This window comes from Semicossyphus pulcher, unplaced genomic scaffold (genome assembly GCF_022749685.1).
Source record: "Semicossyphus pulcher isolate SPU_LCO1_2020_fin unplaced genomic scaffold, fSemPul1.0.p SCAF_17, whole genome shotgun sequence".
Taxonomy (NCBI): domain Eukaryota; kingdom Metazoa; phylum Chordata; class Actinopteri; order Labriformes; family Labridae; genus Semicossyphus; species Semicossyphus pulcher.
This window is the reverse complement of record NW_027211681.1, coordinates 12,738,905-12,763,356: the sequence shown is the minus strand read 5'-3', so window position 1 is coordinate 12,763,356 and position 24,452 is coordinate 12,738,905. Positions and strand designations below refer to the sequence as shown.

General features: G+C 43.2%; 1 protein-coding gene across 1 annotated transcript in view; it reads right to left on the bottom strand.

The window, feature by feature from the left end:
* Positions 1-23,878, bottom strand: part of evi5l (ecotropic viral integration site 5 like) — a 42,242-nt gene extending 18,364 nt beyond the window's left edge. The window contains exons 1-11 of the mRNA XM_069666738.1: positions 23,801-23,878; positions 8,716-9,087; positions 5,453-5,642; positions 4,375-4,599; positions 2,501-2,575; positions 2,130-2,255; positions 1,089-1,232; positions 903-992; positions 632-729; positions 395-455; positions 211-264 (exon numbers count right to left, since the gene is read on the bottom strand). Of these exons, the coding sequence (XP_069522839.1) occupies positions 211-264; positions 395-455; positions 632-729; positions 903-992; positions 1,089-1,232; positions 2,130-2,255; positions 2,501-2,575; positions 4,375-4,599; positions 5,453-5,642; positions 8,716-8,957 (1,305 nt within the window). The 5' untranslated portion in view covers positions 8,958-9,087; positions 23,801-23,878. The remainder of the gene's footprint in view (positions 1-210; positions 265-394; positions 456-631; positions 730-902; positions 993-1,088; positions 1,233-2,129; positions 2,256-2,500; positions 2,576-4,374; positions 4,600-5,452; positions 5,643-8,715; positions 9,088-23,800) is intronic.
* Positions 23,879-24,452: the final 574 nt, after the last annotated feature.

Genomic DNA, 24,452 nt, shown 5'->3' with positions numbered 1-24,452 from the left:
AAAACCATTCACGCAAAGCGGCCCGACTGCAAGCATCCACACCGCAAACACACACACACACACACACACACACTCTAAAGCTAAAAGCTCCTCAGGAGAAGCAAACCAACCAGGATTAGCTCTTAGCTCAGAATTATCTCGCTACAGTGTTCAAACACTGATCGAAATGTCTCAATGACGCCGCATAAACCTGATTTATTTATGTCTTACCTTCTCCAGCGTCTCGATCCTCTGCTTCAGCAGCCTGTTTTCTGTGCGTAACCTCTGAGCAGAGAGAGAGGGGGGAGAACTAACTGTTACAAGGACGGTTCATTTTTAAACTAATCATTCACTTAAAGGGTTGAAATTAATATTCAGATCAGATACACACAGAGCTGAGCGTAAAATCACACACCTTGATCTCAATTTGTTCCTCCATTTCTTTGTTCTTGATTGTGGTGTACTCCTTCTCAAGTCTGATACAAAAAAATAAACAAAACAACACGGGATTGTGTAATGTCGCCGTAACTTTTTAAATGCTTTAAAAGAACGCTCGGCTGCTTCGTTGATTCAAAATCGAACAGAAACCTCAGCAATACAAAGTGCATCCAGCAGCCCGAGTCTCACTAGTCAGTTGAGTAATCGCTCTTACTTCTTCATCCTCTTGGGGTTGTATTTGACCTGGTAGGCCCTGAAGATCAGCTTGTCCGGGCAGCTGTCGAACTGGTGGGGGATCACCTTCTGGAAATGCTGGCAGACACCCAGGAATCGCACACGAGATTAGAAAGCGCTCCAGACAGACAAACATGCTCATTCAGATTTTATGAAGCAGATCCACCTTCCAGGAAGCTTGTGTGGGTCTGAGAGCCTTTGCCTAGTGTCTGAATTTGTGCAGTAAGTGGCGTAAAGCAACAGCTGCTTACCTGCGACATGCCCTCCATGTCCAGCTGAATGAGGTCGGTCTGGTTGTACTGCAGGATGGCCAGGCCCACACGGAAGATAATCTCTAAGCCCTGCAGACAGGCCATATGTTTGATTATCTGTGATGAGCTAATAGTTTGCTGAATAAACAGTAAAACATACTTAAAAACACTCATAATGTTTCCTACCTCATACATGAAAATATCAAAGATGCGCGTAGCGACGGGCAGAGGGAGGAAGGTGAGGAACAGGGTGAGGAACCAGGATGAGGCGTACATGGATGTGTGGAAACTCTGGGAGCGAAAGTGGACGTTGAGCTCTGGAAGTTGTTCCTAAGGTTAAAAAAGGGCACAAATTTAAGCTGTAAGTAATTAAAACATAGTCAGAAGGACATGTGAGAAGAACATAATGTGCTGGAGATATAAATGAATGCTTTGCTGCCCCCTGGTGCAGGAGTTTAAACACTGCAAGCCTCATGTTTAGTCATAGGGTGCATTCACACCTTAAGTCCGTCTGTTTGGTCCGAATCGAAGACCAACTTGTTACAATGTTGCATTTTGCCTCTAGTTTGATATGTGTTCACACGGCAGCGGACCAAAAGCTTTGATGCAGGAGGAAACTGCTCTCTGATTGGTCAGAATTTCAATGTGGAAAAACTCTCTGAAGTAAACAAAGCGAGAGAGCACACTCATCAATCACACTCAACATGATCGAGGACTTTAATGTTTTGCTGTCTGTTTTTTTTTTACTTTTAACGGACGTTGTTCAACAGGTCGATCAGTTCCATCTCCTTTAGTTTTTCACTGAACAGTTTGAACACCTCCGTGTTCTGGAGCGTTTCCACAAGCATTTCTGAAAACTGTTTGGTCAGCCCATATTTCTAATTCCTCATTGCTCCCCCACGTCTGTCCTCTACTCATCTCGCTGTGTGGCTCTGCAAATGTCAGCACCCGTAAACATACTACAATGCACAGTTTTATGGTTTGTTTCCTGTATTAGGTCCTGCTTTAAGTCTATTTACATTCTCGTGGTTCGTTTTGGAAATGAAGCGAGACCCGCCCCTTTAGCGGACCATCGTCCAGTTGTTTGGTCCGCACCAGAGTTTCATTCCGCCGTTCACAGCACCTAAAGGAACCGCACCGAGGGGAAAAACGCTCCAGGTTTCGGTTCAATCGGACTAAACGAGGCTGGTGTGAACCCGCCCACAGACTTTCCCGCTTCCTCTTTACCTGCAGCAGATACTCGAACTGGTAGATGCAGAGGCCCAGCTCGGCCATGCTGGGTTTGAACAGCTCCCTCAGACGGTACTCCTGCATCAGACGCACAAAGACACAGAACGCCTCCTCCTCGGGCATCTGTGAGGAGTAAAGTTCCCTCATTAGGTATAAATCACACTTACTGTAGCAAAGGTTGAACTCTGTTTGGATAACCTGTAGGGACAGCTTAATTGCCTTACAATTAAAAAAAACGCTACATAATGAACTAGCGTAAGTAGTAGTCATTGAGAAATCTAGTGAGACTGATTACAATGACCCCTCTAACATGATGTGCTGAACCTTTCGGGCTAAATAACCTCATTATGGACCGTTTGCCTCATTACCTGCATGAGCAGCAGACCTACGATGAACGCGCTGCCTTGGCAGTAGCCCACTTCTCGATCCACCAGAGAGTACGCCTAAAAAAACACAAACACAGACACATTATAAAATTTGCAGTGTGCTGAGTTCATAAAGAGCAGCACAGATGACATCTGTTATCCTGATGAAGATTCAGACTGTGAGCAACAGGAGCGACAAGCTCCAACCAGAGGTTTCTTCATTTCCTGCAGAGCCGAGCAGCCACTCGGTGACGGATGTGGGGCAAACAAGCTTGTTTCCATGGCTGTGAACAACAACGCTCCACATGTCCTTGTTTTCCTGCTGATATTGTCTCTTCAACATAATGAAATTAGGAAGGCAACACTTGATGGAAATGCAGAATTTAATTACAGCCATTCAAATATTTCAGGGTCAGTGTGTCTGCTTTGAACGACTTATTGTCACTGTTTTGATACTGCTATGTAGCCCTCTTCTGTCATGCTGGAACAAACACATAATCCTTGAAGTCAAATAATAGAGGAAAAACATAATGTACGCTGGTTTCAGTCTCTCAGATGTGAAGATTTGCAGATTTTTGGACGAAACCAGCATCACTTTGGGCTTTGGGAACTTCTGACGGCCATATTTCCAAATAACTGAACAAATATTGAACATATTTATTCATTTATGTCCTGTTTGTTAAACTCCTGTGAGGAATTTTAAGCTGGTTATGAAACAGACTGAAATGAATGCCTCTATATGACCCACAGAAGCAAACAAGACCATCAGACTATTTCCTGTCTAATTATTTTTAACATCTGTCACAGCTAACACTGTGAAAGCGGAAGTGGTTTCATTTACATTTTCGCAGAAACGATTCAGTTTGACTTGTAAATGACAGAAGGAGGATTCTTCTTTTGTTTCAACGCTACTTCAGCATGTTTGGGACGAGACCAGCAGAGAGATACGAGCAAACGCTTTGTCCATAGAGGCCTCCAAGCTCGGCTCAATGTGTCAGGTCCTCAAAGTAGGTTTGATGTTTTGCAACATTTGGGATTGGATGTACCTATTCCTGTGTAGCCTTTCAAGCTATTCTGTGAACACACAAAGAAACATTGCATGGTCAACGGCTCGAACCCTTAAGGTTGTAATCTTGAATATCTCAGCTTCGTTCTCTTTGGTGGCACCTATGGCGATAAATGGTTATTGTGGGAGCACACTTCCCAGATATCCAGACAGTGTTGCATGTGTGACGTCCATGGTTGGCTCCGGTTGTAACTCTTGATTTTACTCGCTTACGGTCGCTTTCCTTTTTAGACTGTTTGCTTCATCTGAGCGTCGAGTTTGTTTCTTTTTCTTTGGATTTTCACTTCTTGTTGAAGTTGTATCTGTAGTCGTCCATCTTTTCTTTGTTTGTTCAGCCATAGTAGATTACTGTTTACTCGCAACGCTTGCAGAGACCGGAAAAGCAGCTGCTTAGCTCCGCCTACCCTCTCTGGCAGACCAACCACTGCTGGGTGATGGAAAACACGTCACTAACTGGGCGCCACTTTATATATATTTTCCACAAGTATCGCATAGGCTCAATCACCATTGTGTTACCTCATTCGACGATAGATAGTGACTTAACAGACATTTATATGAAAATCTTCACTTCACTCTTCATTATCACTTTAAGCAGGCATGTAAATGACAAGATCAGAGATGAGACACACTGCTTTGTCCACAGGGGGTCGCCAAGATCAACACAAACAAAAAGTTCTTCACAGTAGCAAACACACACTTGCAAAGAAAGACGTGTATCTTAAAAGAAACACGTCTAAACTTTTCATAGATGCCAAACATCGAGAGTGACAAGTTCAGACCTTGAGGTCACTTGAAAGTCAGCAGTGCTCACCTTCATGACATTGAAGAGGACTTCCTGCCCCAGGCTGTCCTGGCCTTTGAAGAACTCGTGCTCGGGGTAGGTGCGGGCGATGTCTCTGCGGATGAGCTTCTCGCAGGGGGACGACATCTTCAGCAGCTCCGAGTACTGGTTCTTTACGGGCATGTCTGTGGCGTTGCCCAGCAGCTGCCAGACGATGGCGCGGAAATGATGAGGGATTCCCTTTCTGATCAACTCCTGGAGGGCAAAGAGAGAGAGAGGATTAATACCGCGCTCATTTAAGTAGAGCGGGACGCAGTTTCAAGCATCTCTTGATGAGCGAAGAATCAATAGAGATGAATAATTGATATATTTACAAGGCCAATTTAGTATCACTTCATAACGACAGCCACTAATACCACTCTTCACAATCCTTAACCTACTTGTGTTTTCATTAAAGTCAAACTCTGTCATCTTGTTTTGCATCTGTCGAGTTTTCAGGCAGCTTGTGTCATATTGCTTGATTCATCTGCGCTCACATTTTGCCCTGAGTCATTTTGCTCTCCTGTGTCTCATCCATCTTCTCCTCCCCTGGGTTTTTCTCTTTTTGTCACGCAGGACGCAGAGCGACACAAAGAGGATGAGGAGAGAGACGGTGTAACTTCAAGGCACCGGAATAATCACGTTAAAGTTATCAGAGGAACACATGGAAACAGATTGAGGCGGTGCACGCGGTGGTTTTCTGTTCAGTTGAAAGGGAACGTCACCAGAAATAAACCCTCGCACAGCAGCGAGCTACATGTTTCTGACACACACATATGCCAGCAGCTAAAAAAGGGACGGACACTGTGACCTTATGCATAAAAACAGACCAGTGGAAAAGAGTGTGGATACAGAGGGTGCAATGACTCAGGGATTTACGGGGCCATCTTTTATGTTTTGTTCCGTAAAGCTTTCCAGGAAACTTCCAGAGAACCTGGCCAACAAGGTGCCAAAATAAAACGAGGAGGCTGCTAATCTCCTTATTGATGTGCTCGTTTTTAATGTTATTAAGTGACTCATTCTTCGGAAAACACCACAGAAGAAAAACAGGAACTTCTCCGGTCCCCACCTTGAGGAGTTTATCCTTCTTGCGTCTCCACTCCTCCCACTCGTTCACGATGCGGCCCCATAAGATCCAGGTGTCCTCCTCCAGGTGTGACAGGTTGGAGGAGGCCGAGGAGCTGGACACCAGGGAGGAGCCGCTGTTGCGCCGTGAACCGCTCATCGAGCGCATGGACTTGGAGTCAGCCTCCAGCAACCTGCATGAAGAGAGAATTTATAATGACAGGAGGCTCAAATTACAACTGATTACGTCTGATGGGAAAGACACATGACGACACGGCATAACATGTTAGTCATATACAATATGGTGGACACACCTGAGGGGCTATATGAGCATAGGGATTCATGGCAGGAAGATGACGTTGAAGAAGACTATGACATTGAGACGATCAGAATAGTTTGTGGACAAACTTGGAGGCTTTAATTCAGCTACCAGTGAGTCCGTTAGGCAGGTTTGTTTTACCTTTAGAAAGAACTGGGCTAGCTGTTTCCCCCCGTTAACAGCCTTTGTGCTAAGCTAAGCTAACTGTCTGCTAGCTGTAGCTTTAAGTACAGATTAAAGAGCGTAATCGATATGTTCACCGAACACTTGGAAAGAAAGAAAATAAATATATTGCGTAATAAATACATCCCAAAGTGGTGGACTAATCCTTTAAATGTTTCTTCTTTGAGTCTGTGGCGGCAGGCTGCATGTATGAAGAGATTAACGAGAGCGCTCTTTACCCCGAGGGACGCTCGGTTCAGTCCCACTCTGACCCCCGATGCCTCTATCCTTTTAAATCACTCGCCTGTGCTGGAACACGTGAAGGGTAAAGATTTAAAATATCACAGTGCTACACTTTTTCTCTTTTTATAAAAGTGATTAATTAAGTCTAATAAAACGAAACGTATGACCCAGGCCTTGTTCAATGAAAAGACATTTCCTGCAGAGAATCAGACGGGCTTAGTTGTCTCAGATTTCTCTTTAATGAAAAAGGGAATTATTAAAACATGAAACCAGGAGCGAACTTTTATCAGACATTGTCCCTGAAGAAATGGATCCTGAACTGATTGAGTAATAAGCTTCCTGGGAGAATACACAGTGGCATTCTGGGTATCTGTATGGGTTGTTCTGTCCAGTGAGAATGAAAGGTTATCTGATTTAGTGGCTGAGATGGAGAGACTTTGACAACAGGAAGCTGTAATGTGAATTCTTAAGGTCTGTCAAACACAACTCTAAAGAGGAAGTCAATTCTTTGTAGCATAACTGAGGCGTTAGAATTAACTGTCTGTCTGTCCTAATCGAAGAAGTCCTCCTGTTGTTTTTCTTTGCAAATTTAAAACGTTAAAACAGGGAAAGTATTAAACAGCACCCACTTATGTAATGCGGCTCCTAAAACACTAACCCACATACCTATTTTTGTTACCCAGTCTATTTGTCGCAAAATGTAGGGCATGCAGATTTGTGATTCAGAGTCAAACTCACATTGGCTTTTGTCATTTTATACAAATCCTTCTGCTCTGGACAACGTTGCTTTTTGAAGCCACAGCTAAACTCCATCAAACTCTGCCTCCCTGTGGGCTTGAAAGGTGACGCTAAAACACTTAATTTCATTGTTGATGGAGCGCTGTAGCTGCAGCCTGCTCGGGTTCATGAAGGTTAGTTTTAAACATCCAGAGAAACTTTTTAAACCCCTCCTGTGGCCTTTTTCACTCTTCAGTATGATTGTGTTTTTCCTCAGAGAGTCACAGGGCTAAATACACTCCTCCAATCTCAATCTTCTCGTACTTAAAAGTTCAACGAAGGTTCAAGTATCACTTGAAGCCTCACAAATATTTCACCATTTCTGATATATTTATGTGCTCTTGAAAACGAGGGAAAGAATAATTTAAAAGCTTCCACGCGGCCGCTGAAGGACAGACTTTCTGTCCTCACTTTAACACCCCTCTGAAAGTTCTGCAATAGTCTCTCTCTACTTTTCAATGATGTTATTAATCCAGGACAGTAATACGGTCTCCATCTATGGCATAATATTTAGGGTTTAATGAAGAAAATGTTCTCTGTATGGGATCAAAAGCCACACTTTGATGTTCCCGTCCAAAGTAACCTGTACTACTACCTCCAGATCTTGCTTTTTATCTCCTATCATGAGGTTCGAATTATCTCCCATTTTAGACCATCTCATTAATTAGTAGCTGTTTTAACGCTACCTTTAGCCTTCATTATTTTTTCCACTTGTGGTTTTTAATTAGAGATGGTTGTATTCTCGTTCCTGGCCAACAGAAGTGACAGATGTAACTGGCAAGATAACAGAAAGCCGTCTCCTGTTGATATCTTTATGTCTCAGGCTCAGGCTGACTTGTTTTTATATACATATAGACTTAATGAATATGGTGTGGTACCTAAAGACTAGCTTTAGAGACTAAAGCTCCCAGGCACAAAGTTAGCACCCTCACTAGTTTCAGCAGTCCTTTAAACATGCTGGATGTCTGTTGAGATGATGTAGCTATTAAGCGAACATAACAGTCATTAGGCCCCGTGTCCACATGGCGCCTTTTTCTGAGTGCAGCTGCTCCGAGCGCTTCGAGTTGAAAGTCTCCAAACTTTTCAGAAAAGCGCTGGTGTCGTCACCGCCGCTTTTTTCAGGCAACCAATCAGACGGGGCGCCACACGTCACCCTGGTTACCACCAAACATGGAAGAGCAACTTGTCTGTCTCTGTCTACCCGGAGCTGTACGATACGACAAACGAACAGCATCACGACAGAGACCGAAAAGCCCATTTGTGGGAGGAGCTCGGCCGGACGCTAAATGCTGCTGGTAAGTGTTGTGTTTTTATCGCCCTACGCGTTGTAAGCCTGTTGTTAGCTGTGTAATAAGTTTAACTTATTGTCGTCATAGAAACGTTATTTTCTCTCTCACCACACAAGCGCTTCATCCCAGCGCTTTGCCAGCGCTTTTCTGCCAAGGTATCATTGGCTGGGGTTGCTGGATTGTAAACACCTTATCACCTGATAAATAAACTGTCAATAATGTACTCCTTTATCATGTAACTGATATTGTATATGTGTATGAAATATAAAGTATAAAGCTAATTAGCTTGGCTCACAGCTTCATCTTACATTGGAGCAGATTGATCGATTGCTTACTCTTTAGTTTTGTGTTTTTGGTTTGAAGAAAAGCTATGAATGGAAAAAGGGAGGGATTCAGCAAACACTCTATTAACGTTAAGGTTACACTTTACTTACACCTACTCCTTCAGTTTTAATGGGATGCACCTGCTGATCTCACCTGTTCTGCTCCTCCAGTTTGGCCAGCAGCTCAAGCTCATCAGGACTCAGGTTCTCTGAGTCTGCTGGGGACGCCGCTGGTGCTGACAGCACTGCATCATGGGAAGAGGAGTCTGGGCTGAGCACTGGGCTGCCCGTAGACAGGGGGTCTGGGTCCATGCCGGAAGGAGAAGAAGGGCACTCTAGCTGAGGGGGAGCCCCAGTGGAGCCCTCTCTTTCTGGGCTGCTGCTGGGTATAGACATGGCGGTGGCGATGGAGTGTGATGGGTGAAGCAGTGTGGGCGTAGATAGAGGTGCTTCCAGTCTCACTGTCGGTCTCCCTCCGCAGTGGCTCCCTTGGCCGTGGAGCCAATATGATCAGAGGTCTTTAAACCTGAAATGGATGCAGAAAAAAGCTGGATTAACACGACTGAAGGAGAATCAAACCGAGGTGTTGAGGCAGGTTTACTGCATTTACTAAAATCTGTAACGGCTGGAGATCCAAATACTTGATGGTGACCACACACATACAAGATCTTTAACTGAACCTGTGACAACAGAAATATTGTTTTCTGAATGGCACTCGCCTCCAACAGACAAACATAAATCAGTCAAGCAAATGAACAAACGAAGGTATTTGAAAATTAGGAGGAGCGTCTCATTTCAAAGTTCATGTTTGGCCTAATGGACTGAACAAAAGTAAACTGGTCCTACAGGTCCAAACCACATGACGATGCCAATAACGCCCCTCCCAACTCTCTGCTCAAGGAACTGCTCTGAAGGAGCGGCCCTTAGTCACTGTAATGACGTCATCCTGACTGAGAGCATCACGGCCGTCACTGCAGACAGACTCTGCGATCAGAGCGGTGTCCTTCTTCACACTCACACAGACAGTTAAGCAGTGACGCCTCCACAGAAACAATGTCGATGATGATGAGACCTGTACACAAACTGTTGTGATCCATCTATCTGTACTGATGTAACACTCAAAACTTGAAACCTGTCAGCAGCGTTACCCTCGTAATATAATAACCTGATTCACTGCTATTCAATTATTATGAGGTTGTTATTTCAGAGGGACTCCGTCACGCTCCTGAGTGATTAGTGTGGATTTAGAGATCGATCTGATCATAAATAAAGCAGATGAATAATTCAGTGAGCTCAGAGAGGCAGGTGTCAAAGAGCTTATAAAAAGCTGGAGAGTTAGGAAGCTACTCAAGGTACACACAAAGCTTTTTCAGCAGGGTAAAATTAACTGCACTGTTAAGAACGAAGGCATTGTGAACAGATTATTTTTTGATTGGACCTGAATGATAAAAAGTTAGCGCTTGAATGATATGGGATTTTTTGAGACTGATACCGATACCATCATACCGATATGGCGGCCGATATTGGAATTAATCAGCTGGAATTTAACTAGATTTTTTTTCAATGAATTGTGCACAGTCATGATACTGCAATTGTACTCAGATGACTGCTTTCTTAAATATATAACTTTATTACTCAATATTTAGCATGATGGTACATTGTCGGCCAATTCCAGTACGGACCAACATGTGCTGCAGACAGTGCTGTGAATGTTGTTAACTATGTAGCCTGAGTTTAAAAGCCCCAAAACATCAAATTAAAACGAGAATGAAGTTATTACAATACAAATGGTTAAAGAGCAGCTCCAGTCATGTTGTAAGACATATAAAATGCTCTGCTTGAAATAATAAATTGTGTCTGATCTGTTTTTTCTGCAAAATACGTTTATTTACCTTGTAAAAATCCTCCCAGGGCATCTCCTCCTTCTCCCTCATTAATAATTTCTGAACCTGCATAGGCCCCGCCCACTATGCACATTTCCAACCGCCCCCTCCATCGCGAAAACAAAACACGTCTCTGCCATCGTTTAGTGGCAACTCATTCAAACTTAGCTAGCTTGAAATGTAGTAATTAGTAGTAGTAACATTAACGTAAGTAGTCAGTAGTGAGTTTGCAAAAATTACAACGGTTACAGTTGGCTTGCACATCGGCAAAGTGGTTGCCATAGGTTACACGCAATGATATGCACAGCGTCACCCCGTCCATAAACGGGAGTGGCCCCATCGGTTTGTGACGTCTCAAACCTGCCAATCTGAAAATGTGCTGTTCAGCCTGTCCTTGGTACACTGCAGGTTAAAAGCAGACAGGCCCAGCCGTGGAGATGACTGCTGATGTTGTCCCTGATATGTCTTGTAGCACATGAGAAACACCACATGGAGATGTTTATGAGGTCAAACACTTGATTTTCACTGGAGGGGGTCTTTAGTGAGACCCTTCATCCCCCTGGTCAGCTGAACCGTTGGTCTGCTGACACTCCAGACACTTGTGCTGAGAAGAAAAAGGAGCTCTTGTTTCGCTGTGTATGGTGTTGTTCAAAACTACAATACTGGAAGATTGTTGGAGTAAGATGCCTCATCAGGCAAAGATGTTTATATTAGGTAATAATCCAAACAATTTTACTGTTTAATTCAAAGCAGACTACTTTTACTGACTTTGACTCCTGCAGGCGAAGAGGATGATCGCTTTGTCTTGGAGGAAAGTGGATACACCTTGGATAAATGTATGGATGAAGGAGATGGCATGTTGTATTGTACTGGAAACACTGACTTACATAATCAAAGGAGAATTTGAAAATGTGTGGAAACCTTTATTGGAGTTTCTTTGACGTCAAAGCACACGGTCATCTTAAAGTTACTTTGTATTTATTTTTCATCATTTGTGTACCTTATGTATGTTCATGTACGTATGTGTATGTATGATTTAATTAATATAATTCAGTTGTATATGTTAAATATATGTGGAGTGGAGTCTGACCATGCTCTGCTGGACAAGCTACGTGATGATGCCAGTGCTAAATCACCCAGAGCATTGGATTCTGTAATAAATGTTCTGTAACTAAAGTTTTCATATGGGCTCGTAACACAAACATACACAGATACTGATACATGTGTGTCAGGCCTATACGACAATATCGGCCGACAGATATATCAGTCGAGCTCTATAAAAACTTGTGTTTGTTCCTTCCAAGCGTAATTAGCTGAGGGCGTATTAGGGACAGGCATTTGTGTCTTGAGTGCAACATTTAACTTGCTAATGTTAGACATCTCCTCTACACCCTGTAATTTGCTCTCCCTCATCTCATTCATCTTAATAAATGCATGCAGAAGACAGAGAACTGAATATTAAGAGGCAGAAGATTTTCATATTGCCAGAGGAAAACAAACAAGGGCTTGGCTGTTGTGCTGCATATGGCTGCTACTATAGATAAAGAGTATAGCAGAGAAGCAATTAGTACGGAGAGTCATTTAACACTCACTTGAAATCATACTGTACACACATGCAAATATTATCTGTGTTCTGCAGGACAACAAGGCCAAGCTGCTGCTCTGTAGTAGGGAGAAAAGAGTGCAGCTACAGTCCCAGACTTGGCCCTTAACATTATAGTAATGCCCTTATGCAGAAGAGACGACTCCTACAACCTATTAGCAAAGTCAAAGTCAACAACAATACAGTGGATTGATCGACAAATAGCAAATCAATGAGAAATTGATTGATTTTGTGCCGTGTAATCAAGCATGAAGGGTGAGAGAAATGGCCCGTGCAAACAGTTTTTGAAGCATATGATGCAGACATTCAACACAAACAAGGAGAACTGAAAAAATAGCCTGCAGGAGAGGAGAGGAGAGGAGAGGAGAGGAGAGGAGAGGAGGAGAGGAGGAGAGGAGAGTGAGTATCTAAACAGGGAAAACACTACACAGGGAAGAGACAAGGACCACATTCATGCACAGAAAGCAGCTCGATCAAAAGAGCCATTAACAAGCCAATGAGACCGATCACATTTGTAAAAGTGCTCGTTCAAAGGACAAATCGAAAATTGTCCTTCTCACTTCAAAGTAATTCCACCAGCATGAGCTAACGACAGACGAGAATACAGAGATTATTTACTCAAGTTAACCTGGTGAAGCTAAACTGCCTCTCTGTGACTGAAGCAGCAGCAACCGTCAAAGCAAAGACAGCGTCAGTGTGCCTTTTCTTGTAAGATTAAAATCATCAGACAGATGGGGGAGCCTGCAGGCAGAGAAGCATCTGCTATGTCACTCTCACATTCACCTCCGTTGCAGCAGTGTGACGGAGGTTAGCTCTGTTATGAACAACATTTAGATCTGAATGAGACACTTATAGTAGATTTTACCTCGATCGTAATAACCAGAAACCCTTTTAATGAGTGGACAGTGGAGCTGAATGAACAGCAGGTTCTTGTTCAGCATCCAGGCCGGTCTGTGAAACCTCAAATCAAAAGGCACAAGGGAGAGTAGGACTATCTGCCACAGTCGTCAGTTTTTATTCAGGATAATATAACTGTCAGTGATACAGAATCACAGTCCATTCAGGAATGTGTGTAAACAGTTGCAATAATTCATGATCATTTTAACAACCTCTACATTGCTAATGAGATCTTGTAATTGGGTCTAATTCTTGCACTAATTCTTTACCTGAAAATGTGCAACCTTTTCAGTTTACCTTGTACACCAATTAGCCATAACATTATGACCACCTGCCTAACATTGTGTAGGTCCCACTTTTGCTGCCAAAACAGCCCTGACCCTTCGAGGCATGGACTCCACTAGACCTCTGAAGGTGTGCTGAGGTATCTGGCACCAAGACGTTAGCTGCAGATCCTTTAAGTCCTGTAAGTTGCGAGGTGGGTCCTCCATGGATCTGACTTGTTTGTCCAGCACATCCCACAGATGCTCGATTGGGTCGAGATCTGGGGAGTTTGGAGGCCAAGTCAACACCTTGAACTCGTTGTCGTGTTTCGGTTTCTCTTCCTTGGAGAACTTTTGGTAGGTACTGAGCACTGCAAACCCGGGAAACACCCCACAGTAGTTGCAGTTTTGGATGCTCTGACTCATCGTCTAGCCATCACAGTTTGGTCCTTGTCAAAGTCGCTCACATCCTCACACTTGCACATTTTTCCTGCTTCCAACACATCAACATCAAGGACAAAATGTTCACTTGCTGCCTAAGATATCCCACCCACTGACAGGGGGCATTGTAACGAGATAATCAATGTTATTCTCTTCACCTGACAGTGGTCATAATGTTATGGCTGATCGGGTATCTTATATTTTTAATAAAGTTTAGAGATACTGCTTGACCTGCCTTGGCAGAAAAAAACAAGGAAGCTTTTAGCATGCCAACTTTAAGGCTCCCTACATGCACAGACCACCGACTAGAATTCACAATTACTATTTATTTGCATAATTTCTAACTTTTTAAAAAGCTATAACAAATTTGGACTGAGATTCTGGTTGCTAATAAGGACACTATTAAATCAAACTAACACGGGGTGGACGAGTTGCGTTTAAAAAAAAACGAACGCGTGCCATTAAAACAAACACTTGTGTGCATCAGCCTCTCAGTGGCGACAGGACAACAGAAGCGACGTTTAAAGAGGTTTCGGCACTTCAGCGGGCTATTCAGCTGTGTCACTGTGGTCTGACCACACTGTGAAAGGTGTGAGTCATGCTCGACTACAGCAGAGTGGTACTAAGGTGTGTGTTCTCTCTCTCTCTCACACACTCGCACGCACACTGGTTAATGGAAGGACATAGTGAAGGTCTCTGACAAAGCAAAACAAGCCAGATTTTCTGAGGCTGTTGCTCTGCTCTGTGTATGACAGAAGGCTCGCCCTCATGATATTGTGTGCTGAAGAGAAACTGCAGAGGACTGAGAGATAAAGGCTGATTGATGGACTCATTTATGTTTGTCTTTCCAAGCATGTTAAGTGTTTGCGTGCTACATGATATGTTACTGTACAGCACGTGCTGACATGTCTTCATGCTTGGTGTGTTTACATCCTTTAACTCCACCCCCAGTTTGTGTGTGTGTTGGTGTGATACATATGAATTATTGTGTTTTAGTTCGTTTATGTTTAGCTGATATCAGCAGGCACAACTATGGTATTGTGTAAAGTATACGCCTGAACGCATCCTAGCCAAGCTCTCACTGTGTACAGAAACAGACAGCGCTATTGTTTCCTCTTCTGACCCCCCTGCACACACACAGACGCACACGCACACGCACACACACCACTTCCAGTTACCCGACATTAACCCACGTCCCTTTCACCCCTCCATGTTGTTAATGTTGTATCCGTGGTTTGCATGCAAACCTCAGAGTAGGATGCGTCTGATTTACAAAATAGACCTTATTGGTGTAAAGAAGCTATTCACAGTCTCCATCTGGGCTCGGTGACGTTGATCTGGCCTGGGGCAATTAAAACAAGCAGGGTAAAAAAAAAACAGAAACCGATACCCCCTTTGATCTCTTGGAAAACAGCCATCAACAACTGATCAATCCACCTTTTCCCTGTCTGCAAAATAACAGACATTCAGTCGTGCTATCACAGGCAGAAATTATTTCCCCAGAGGCTCAAAAAAACAGAGAATCAGAAAATTAAAAACCCTGACAGTCATTTTATGAAAGAAAAAAAGAGGAAAAGGGATATTAACCACGCTAGCTTGTCTCCCCCTCCCTCTTCTCCCCCCTCCGTCTATGTGTGCGTGTGTCTCGCCCTCGGGGCCTTCCAGCCCTGACATAAAAGGCGACCCCTTCATTAATCCGTGGCTGCTAACCTCGCTGTTGGTCCAACTCATGATCTCATGTTTGGTAGCTGACACGTGGACTGTCCATTTCCACGCTTTTCATCTACTGGACCCACTAACCTTGTGACTGCTGTTGGGCTTGACGTTGCTTAAAGTGTCCCGTCGTAAAGGAAAAAACGGCTCGATTAGCTGAAGCCGAAGCACAACATTTGTCCTCTCTTCACATATTGACAAGATAACACACTCCACATATAGTGCACAAGGCCAATTGTGTACACCAATCAATTTCCGTACGATGAAAGCAGGCTTTTAAATGATCTAACTGCATCTGACACATACAGCACTTACAGGAGGTGCAAATATACCTGAGTGTTTCCATTTATGCTTCTTTATACTATTTTAAGAAGGAAGTATTTACAGGAAATAGTACATTACAGTCAAAATTGACCCCCATCTTAACCTTCGACATTTAAGTACCAATCACATGTTGTTGCATATAACAACATAAAACTAACAAAGGTTGATTCTGCATAACTTATCCTTATTCCTTAACTTTTTGGCCAATCATTTTATACTTTTTCTTGAAAGAGTATCAGCCATAACATTATGACCACCTGCCTAATATTGTCTAGGTCCCCCTTTTGCCACCAAAACTGCCCTCACCCGTCGACGCACGGACTCCACTAGACCTCTGAAGGTGTGCTGAGGTATCTGGCACCAAGACGTCGACAGCAGATCCTTTAAGTCCTCTAAGTTGCGAGGTGGGGCCTCCATGGATCGGACTTGTTTATCCAGCACATCCCACAGATGCTCGATTGGATTGTGATCCGGGGAATTTGGAGGCCAAGTCAACACCTTGAACTCGTTGACTGGTTCCTCAAACCATCCCTGAACCATGTTTGCAGTGTGGCAGGTCGCATTATCCGTCTGAAAGAGGCCGCTGCCATTAGGGAATACTGTTTCCATGAAGGGGTGTACTTGAGCCCTTTTCCCACTGGCCCAAAAACCCACTAACACCCGCCAACACCTGGCTTTTTTGCTTAGTGGGAAAGGCTACAATCGGGTAATTATTGCCTCAGCTCAATCGGCATTGATGGGAACACAAGACCCGTGTCGGGTCCGGCACGATGCTATTCTCCATTGGTAGCTTCTGCGACTCCTCGTCATCTAAGCTACAAATTCCACTGTCTCCATTCAAGCAGCGCTCGAACATCGTTCCAAATTTGTTGCAGCTGAGTTTGATAAACAGACTGAATGAGTAACAGACAATAAAGACCTAACCACCGTAACATCTTCACTGTTTACTAATCCTGTCTCTGGTGCGTTTGTGACATCAGACGGTGACGCAGCAGAAAAGAGACCGACAGAATTATACTCCACTGGCAAGGGGAAAAGAGACGCTCTGCATTTATAAGCAGGTCTTCCTGGGTCTGAAAAACATGCGTCAACTTTCGTGCTAATGTCGGTGGGAAAAGGGTATTGGTCTGCGACAATGTTTAAGTAGGTGGTACGTGTCAAAGTAACATCCACATTAATGGCAGGACCCAGGGTTTCGACGCATATGCACCCACTTTTGGTAGATACTGAGACCGGCAGAGCGGAAACGCCCCACAAGAGCTGCAGTTTTGGAGCTGATCTGACCCGGTCATCATGCCATCACAATTTCGCTCTTGTCAAAATCGCATACATCCTTATGCTTGCCCATTTTGTCTGCTTCCAACACATCAACTTGGAGGACAAAATGTTCACTTGCTGCCTAACACACCCCACCCACTCACAGGTGCCATTGTAACAGCATAATCAGTGGTATTTACTGGACCTGTCAGTGGTCATTATGTTATGGCTGATCGGCGTATTGCATGCATGCACTGTTGAACTCAAATAAGATGTTTTCATCTTTTTTATTCCAAGCATTCTTGTTTCTTTACAGAACTTATCACCTGGATTACCCACAATGCAACTCAACGGCTGACAGTTCAGTCAAAGAATCCGGTTTGGTATGCTAGTCAAAGCTTGAGTAGTTTTGAGCTGCTAGCCTAAAGCAGAAGTGAGAAGTTGGATAAGAAGTCTGAGTTCACTTTTTTCTAACTCCACACCCCCATAATGGACACTGACTCGAGTGACATCACTTGAGGCCGCTTATTGGATGTTATGCAGCTTCTGGAGCTACAAATATCTTTCTACAATCTTTTTTTCCACATGTAGTTTTACTTGAAGATGAGAAAATTGGTACTTTTTCCACCGTTGCTGCCTGAGTTATTCTGCAGAGAATCTGACTGCACCCTGATGACACTGTGGTTTATGTTCATGTCTCTGTGTACTGGGGATGGCTACCTATTAACCCTGAAAACATCAGCCTCCCAGCATTATCATTACTGGAACAACAGCCTGCTCTCCAAGCAGCCCTTGTGTACCTACTGCTCTGTATAGAGCTCAAATGTTTTCTGGTATTTTTCTAATAAGAACTTAGCCTGACATTAAGTCTGAATGAAGAGGAGACACATTGAGGCCAATCGAAATGACACTGTATGTGATGAATGCTTTAGACATTGTCTCCTTAAATCTACTGACCACGTTCACTTTATATGACTAATGCTTTCCTGCTCTAAATTTAGTTAGTGTCCTTCTCCAGATGATTCCGTTCCCCGGTGTGCCCTTGAGAGGGGAAATTGACTAGAAATAGCCGTCCACACAACCCATCAATTTGAAGTTCTGTCAAATATTATGCTCTTGTATACCACTGGATGGTCAGTGCATTTGAACTTCTACAACTCAGATTATTTGATATCTTATAAATTTAAAAAAAGCATGATAAAGCCGACTGGAACGTCCTCTAATCACACGCTAATCTCAAAACTGGATTAAGCGAGCGTGTCATGGAGGATAACGGCAAACTGGGTGCTACCACAGACACATAGCTGCTGCTTCATGTGATGCAAAAGCAATGGCTGATATTAGATTTACTGCTGCTTGCATTATCTTTTTAAATTGCGTTTTCCCAGCATCTTCGTCACAAACACTGATCAGTAGCTGCTATTCAATCACTTTCTGTGATTCGAGACATCTGTTGTTTGCCTTGGAAATGGCTCCAGGAGGAAGAAACAGTCAATTGGAATCCACAAACATCCTGGAAACTAGATTTTTTACTACTAACTACCTAGCTTGGACTGATAACTCTTTTAACGTCCACTCCACATTGTTTACTCCAAAGCACTGACCCATTGATGAGCCATTAGCTGACAGGATGCATCACATTACAGGTCGATTGTGCAAAGGAAGCATGGAAACATCTCTCACTCAGTAACTCGCCTGTGTTGTTAATCATCCTCCCACAGATTCAGCCTGCAGTAAATCATTCCCTCATGCTCATTTTAAACAATAACTTGACTCAGCTGATGAAACTCTGGTACAGAGACGAAGCATGTTTGTATCTCACTACTTCAGACACATGGTTATTAAAGCTGCATAGCATGATTGTTATGCCAGATGCTCATGAAATGTTTTTCCTGGCTGCCAAGTAAAAGGCACTGAGTTTACACTGGGACAGTTTTGTTGTACTCTCGTATATCTATTTGATGCCACTTTATACTTACTGGAGTAACTTATACTCCATTACATTTATCCAATCCAATACATTGTTAAAAGTTAAGCCCAGTGGTTCCATATATTTTCAAAAAGCAGTGTTTAGCTGGACTCTTGTCATATTTCTGATGTCTGTGAGTTGTTAGTCGCTCTATCAAAGACGCATGAAGTTGTTTCTTTTAAATCGTTTGTGGGCCAAAAGAGGTACATTTTTATTTGACAATAGGAAGAGGCGATTAGAGGGAAGTCAATATTATGAGTGAAATAGAAGTTGTTTTCCATCTTTTCAATCTTATTAATTATCTCTTAATCTCCATTTACAGACTCTACAACAATGCAGAATCTGTAGAAGCGGGACCGGATCTTTGTCGTAGTGACTGATCATCTATCAGCAGGCTTTGGTTGCATGCAGGAAAAAAAGGCTGTGTGCAGAGCAAAAGGGGCGAAACTGAAGACTGTATATATATATAGATGCACGACATGACAGCTCCCTAAAAGTGAAGCCAAAACATTTGGAGCGCCCCCTGCTGACTGGCTGCAGTATAGGTCATAAAGCCCGCCTTTGTGAAAGGTCTTTCACTTGTATTGCACTCTTTTTATACTGCAGTACAGGTATTTTTACTTCCAACATTCCAGGGAGATAACATTGGGCAAGATAAAATATTAATGGGAACAGGTGAATGAAAAGAAAGGAGGACAATATTAGCTCAAATGATTTCTAAATGGGTTCAAACAGCGTTGCTCTGCAGCATCGCTCTACGCATATTTCTGCCTCATTATTGCCACATAATTTGCATGTTGATATAAATCCAACATGCAGCCGTCCGGATCAGGATTCAGTCAGTGTAAAATCTGCAGGACTACATGGATCCAGTTACAAATCTGCAGCCTACAACAACAACAGAGCAGAGAGAGGAGAGCTGTGGAGGAGCTGCGGTCGTAGTGAGTCTGAACCTGAGCAGCCAGGTCATCAAGCTGCTCCCTGTTTCTGTGTGTGTCAGCACGGGAGATGAAGTGTGGTGCTGTGAACCGGCCAGGCCAGCACATAAACACTCGAACAGCGAGCAGGCCAGCAAGACAGACAGGAACCAAGAGACTGGAGGCTTTAGAGGAACGTTTTCTTTTTTTTGATCAACTGTTTCAAAGGCAAAAACTTGACTGTCAGAGCAGTTTGTGTGGATGTTAGCAAACACTGACTCAGGCAAGAAATTGATTGAGACAAAAAAAATGAATAATTTTCAAAGTTTTAGTGTTTATATTTTAGATATGAAACAATGATTAACAGAAATGTAACCAGCACAAATATTGATGACAGATTCATTTCATCATTCATCAAAAATGTCACAAATGTTTGAATTGTTAAGAGGTTTGTTTTTGTCTGATTCAATTCTGCCTAAATTATCAGCAAGTACCCTCGTCAATGCATTGATCAGATACCGTACTTTTCTAGCTCCCCCAAAACTTGTTCTTTCTTTGCCAAATATAAATACTAACCTACACACCAATAATACATATTAATGCAGCCACAAGTAACTACTGTTTTCGAGCTGCAACTAAGAACACTGCAGGGCTAGTAGAGAGAGCAATGTCAATCAAAGCTAGCAAAATGTCAGCAATCAGTGTTAAACGACACGGCATATAAAATTAAAAAGCACAAAATAAAGCATATTCTTGTTAAAAGTCAGTGTTTCTCTGACACTCGTGTGCAGAAATCAGGGCCTCTTGTTGAGCTGCTAATGTTAGCTTTGCTTGTTTATAGGTTGTTAGCTTGTTTTTGGGTTAGGCTTCCTTCAGCGTGCTGAGCAACGCCATACAACAATGATAGCAATCATATCACATCCATACAGGGTTAGTAGTTTAGCCTACAGCTGTTACATGATAATAAAATTGTATTGGAGCATCTTAAGTGAAGACTTAGCATTGCCTTCACTTGCACAATTTATCTAAGATGTTGTTTTATGTATTAGGGAAATTAACCGGTCCACCCTTGTTATGAAGGGGACATGTAGCTCCTGTTTATTGTCCCTGTTCTACAACCACACACAGTGGAAGACAATAATAAACCTGGACAGCAGCAGGCGGGTAGACTGTACAGTACAGGGATAAGGCTGCAAGATGATATCCCTCCTCCTGTTCTTGCTGGAGGCTACACACACACACACACACACACACACACACACACACACACACACACGCACGCACGCACAAATTGAAATACACATTAAAATCCAAGTACACACACACACAAGTGTACGCACAGCTCAGAGACTGTTTATCCTGATGACGATGTCCAGAGCCTATTAGCTTACCACTCTGTCACACAGATGAGTAATGTGGCAGCAGCAGCATTGAGCGCAGAGGAAAAGGTTAGCTGGGATAAGCTGGGGTGTCCTCGCGTGTCACAGATGCAGAATGCAATCTTTCAGGTGTGTGTGTGTTTGCCTGTGTGCGTGTGCTCGTAGGGATCAGATAAAGAAGTAGTTTCAAAGCTGCTGCACTTAAAAACAAGGTCACCAGGATGTGAAAATCAGATACCTGTTTCCTTGACTGTGAAATGTGTGAGATGCCTTTTGCATGGTGAGTGGATTTCACAGATAAGCCAGAGAGTAATCTCACTGTCTCTCATACTAGGATACGATGAACCCATTACTCAGTGGTACACGTCCTCAGTCATGGGGCTATAAGCCATAATTATAATCAGCAGAGTTGGATAATTAATTTCTTGAATAGTTTCCCCTCCTAAAAAACAGATAAGTGCCTGAGGGAGATCTTTCATTTTGTGATAAGTCAGCAGTATCCCTAATCCCTCAACTTCATACTTTTTAAGCATGGATGTTCCAATACCATATTGTGCTTCGGGATACTGATTCTCGTACCTAGACTTGAGCATTCGAGTACCCCTCAATATAAGTACGATAATAAAAATATTGCTACATATTATTATTTTTATACTATTCTAAAGCTAAAGGCTATACTACCAACCCTCTAAGTGTCTGATTTCATTGCTTGTTGTATGCCGTCACTTAGTGCACTGAAGGAATCCCAACCTTAAAAACAAGCTAGGCAACAGGAAACAAGCTTAGCTAACGTTAGCAACAGCTCCACATGCGGCTGCCCTTAATGGCACAAACCCAACATCTTTAACATAAAGCTTCTTTATTTTGTGGTTTTGTGACGAAAATCAAGTTTTTTTACTTGTAAACATCTCCATGTGGTGTTTCTCATGTGCTACAAGACATATCAGGGACAACATCAGCAGTCATCTCCATGGCTGGGCCTGTCTGCTTTTAAACTGCAGTGTACCAAGGACAGGCTGAACAACACCTTTTCAGATTGGCAGGTTTGAGACGTCACAAACCTAAGGAGCCAGTCCCGTTAATGGACGGTGTGACGCTATGCATATCATTACGTGTAACCTATGGCAACCAGTACGGCGATGCGCGAGCCAGCTGTTACCGTCATTGTAATGTTTGCAAACTTACTACTGACTACTAACGTTAACGTTACTACTACTAATTACTACATTTCAAACTAGCTATGTTTCAACAAGTTGCCACTAAACAATGGCAGAGACATGTTTTGTTTTTGCAATGGAGTTAACGGTTGGAAATGTGCACAGAGGGCGGGGAAGATGCAGATCTGGAAATTTTTAATGAGGGAGGACGATGCCTTGGGAGGATTTTACAGAAAAAAATTTTTGAACACAATTTATTATTTCAAGCAGAGCATTTTATATGTCTTAAAACATGACTGGAGCTGGTCTTTAACTTTGAATTGAATAAAAAATAGAGCCCTAAAAAGTAGGATTATAAAACACTGATTGTTTACATTTTGGTAGCTTTGAATTATAGTATGGGCTCGGTGCATTAGCTAGCTGACTCCCCGCATTTAATTTTCAATACTGGTATAACTTTTTAGGGGCAGGTATAAATGTTATGTTCCTGGTTTAGCTTCAAAACATGGAGGCATTTAACTTTGGTGGTGTTCAGTTGTGATCTGAGAGTAGGGCCGGTTTTCTGTCTTAATTTAAGAGATTTACCTGCCCCTGTATCCATCTGATTAGATCTGTATCCATCTGATTAGATCTGTATCCATCTAAGGCCCCTGAATGTGCAGGTAGGTGTACAGTATCTATGGCGCTTATCAAGGACAGTCCAACAAACATCTGGATAAAGACGCACAGGTAGATACAACACAGCAGCCACTCTAGCATCCATCCTCTGTTGTTTCAGAAGAAACCAGCTCTTCATTAAAGGCGACAGTGACTCCTACAAGCCTTTGTCCTGCGGTTTCCTATTTGAGAAAGCCTGTAATCCTATTGACTGGGTTTCTTTGGACATGACAGCTCATTATCCCGGCCTGCTGCTGCTGCTGCTGCTGAAGCTACTTGAGGATGCATGAACAACAGGCCTACATGCTCTGCAGTCGACTCATGGCTCGGCTGGATCAACATCTGTGGCCAAAATGACACATCATCTCCTTCTTTGCGGCAGCAAATGCCCCGTCTACACATAGCAACGTGATTGTGTAACGATATTAAAAATGACAACAGGACGCAAAAGAAAGACAGCATGGACATGGCACTGGGCAACATGCTATGCTTTTAGCGATAAATATGGTTTATAGGCTAATGAATGGGCCGTGTCTCCGTTGGCATGCTGTACAGTGGAATTTTACACTGAGATAAATGGAGCAGACGGGTGAAGACGAGGCTTCAATAACATAGGACCAATAATGTTTTGCTATGTAGGCCTGGGTTGCTATGTTAGTTTCCACGTTGAATTGGTAAACTAACAAGCTCCTGGGGCCGTCAATAGGCTCCTCGCGTTAAATTGATATTTAATATAAAAAATACACACCTTAAATAAACAGATAAACCAATATGCCTACCTGGACTCCCTTTCCATAACAGCGCGGTGGCTCTATCTTCGCTCCCACACCGAGTCCGTCGTAAAAGTCAACCGTGTGTTATCAGCTAATTAAAATCTTAATAGACCACCGAGGACAAATACAGCGAGACCGTACAACGCAGTGCCATCCTCCTGTCGCCGTTCAACCGGGACGCAGCGCCGCGTCGCACAGCTGGTCTCGAGCCTCTACGAGCGAAGAGGATCGTGTGGGTGCACTGAATTAGAGGAGAAAAATATTTCTGTGGAGATCCGCTAAAACAACCATGACAGCCGTGCGATGTAGCCTACGGTTCAACAAGGATTTGGTTTAAACGGCAGCATCAATCACCAAGAGTAAGTCACACGGAATGGCTGGCATTCTGTGCTTTCTTGAGAGCACGAGGAGGGGCGAACCAATCAGATTGCAGAGTGAGATATGATTGGCATATTAAGGACCAATAGCGTTTTCAGACTGCGGGATTCCTTTGGAAGGACAACAAAGAGAGCCAATCACTGTCGAGCTCTATTCTGCTGGAAGGCGGGTCCCGCAGGTGTCATACAGTGGTGCCGGCTTTAGCAGATTTATCTGTATGGCAACTAAATGATTAATTATGTGATAAAGATCTTATGCGTAATAGTTTCAGTCAGTCTCT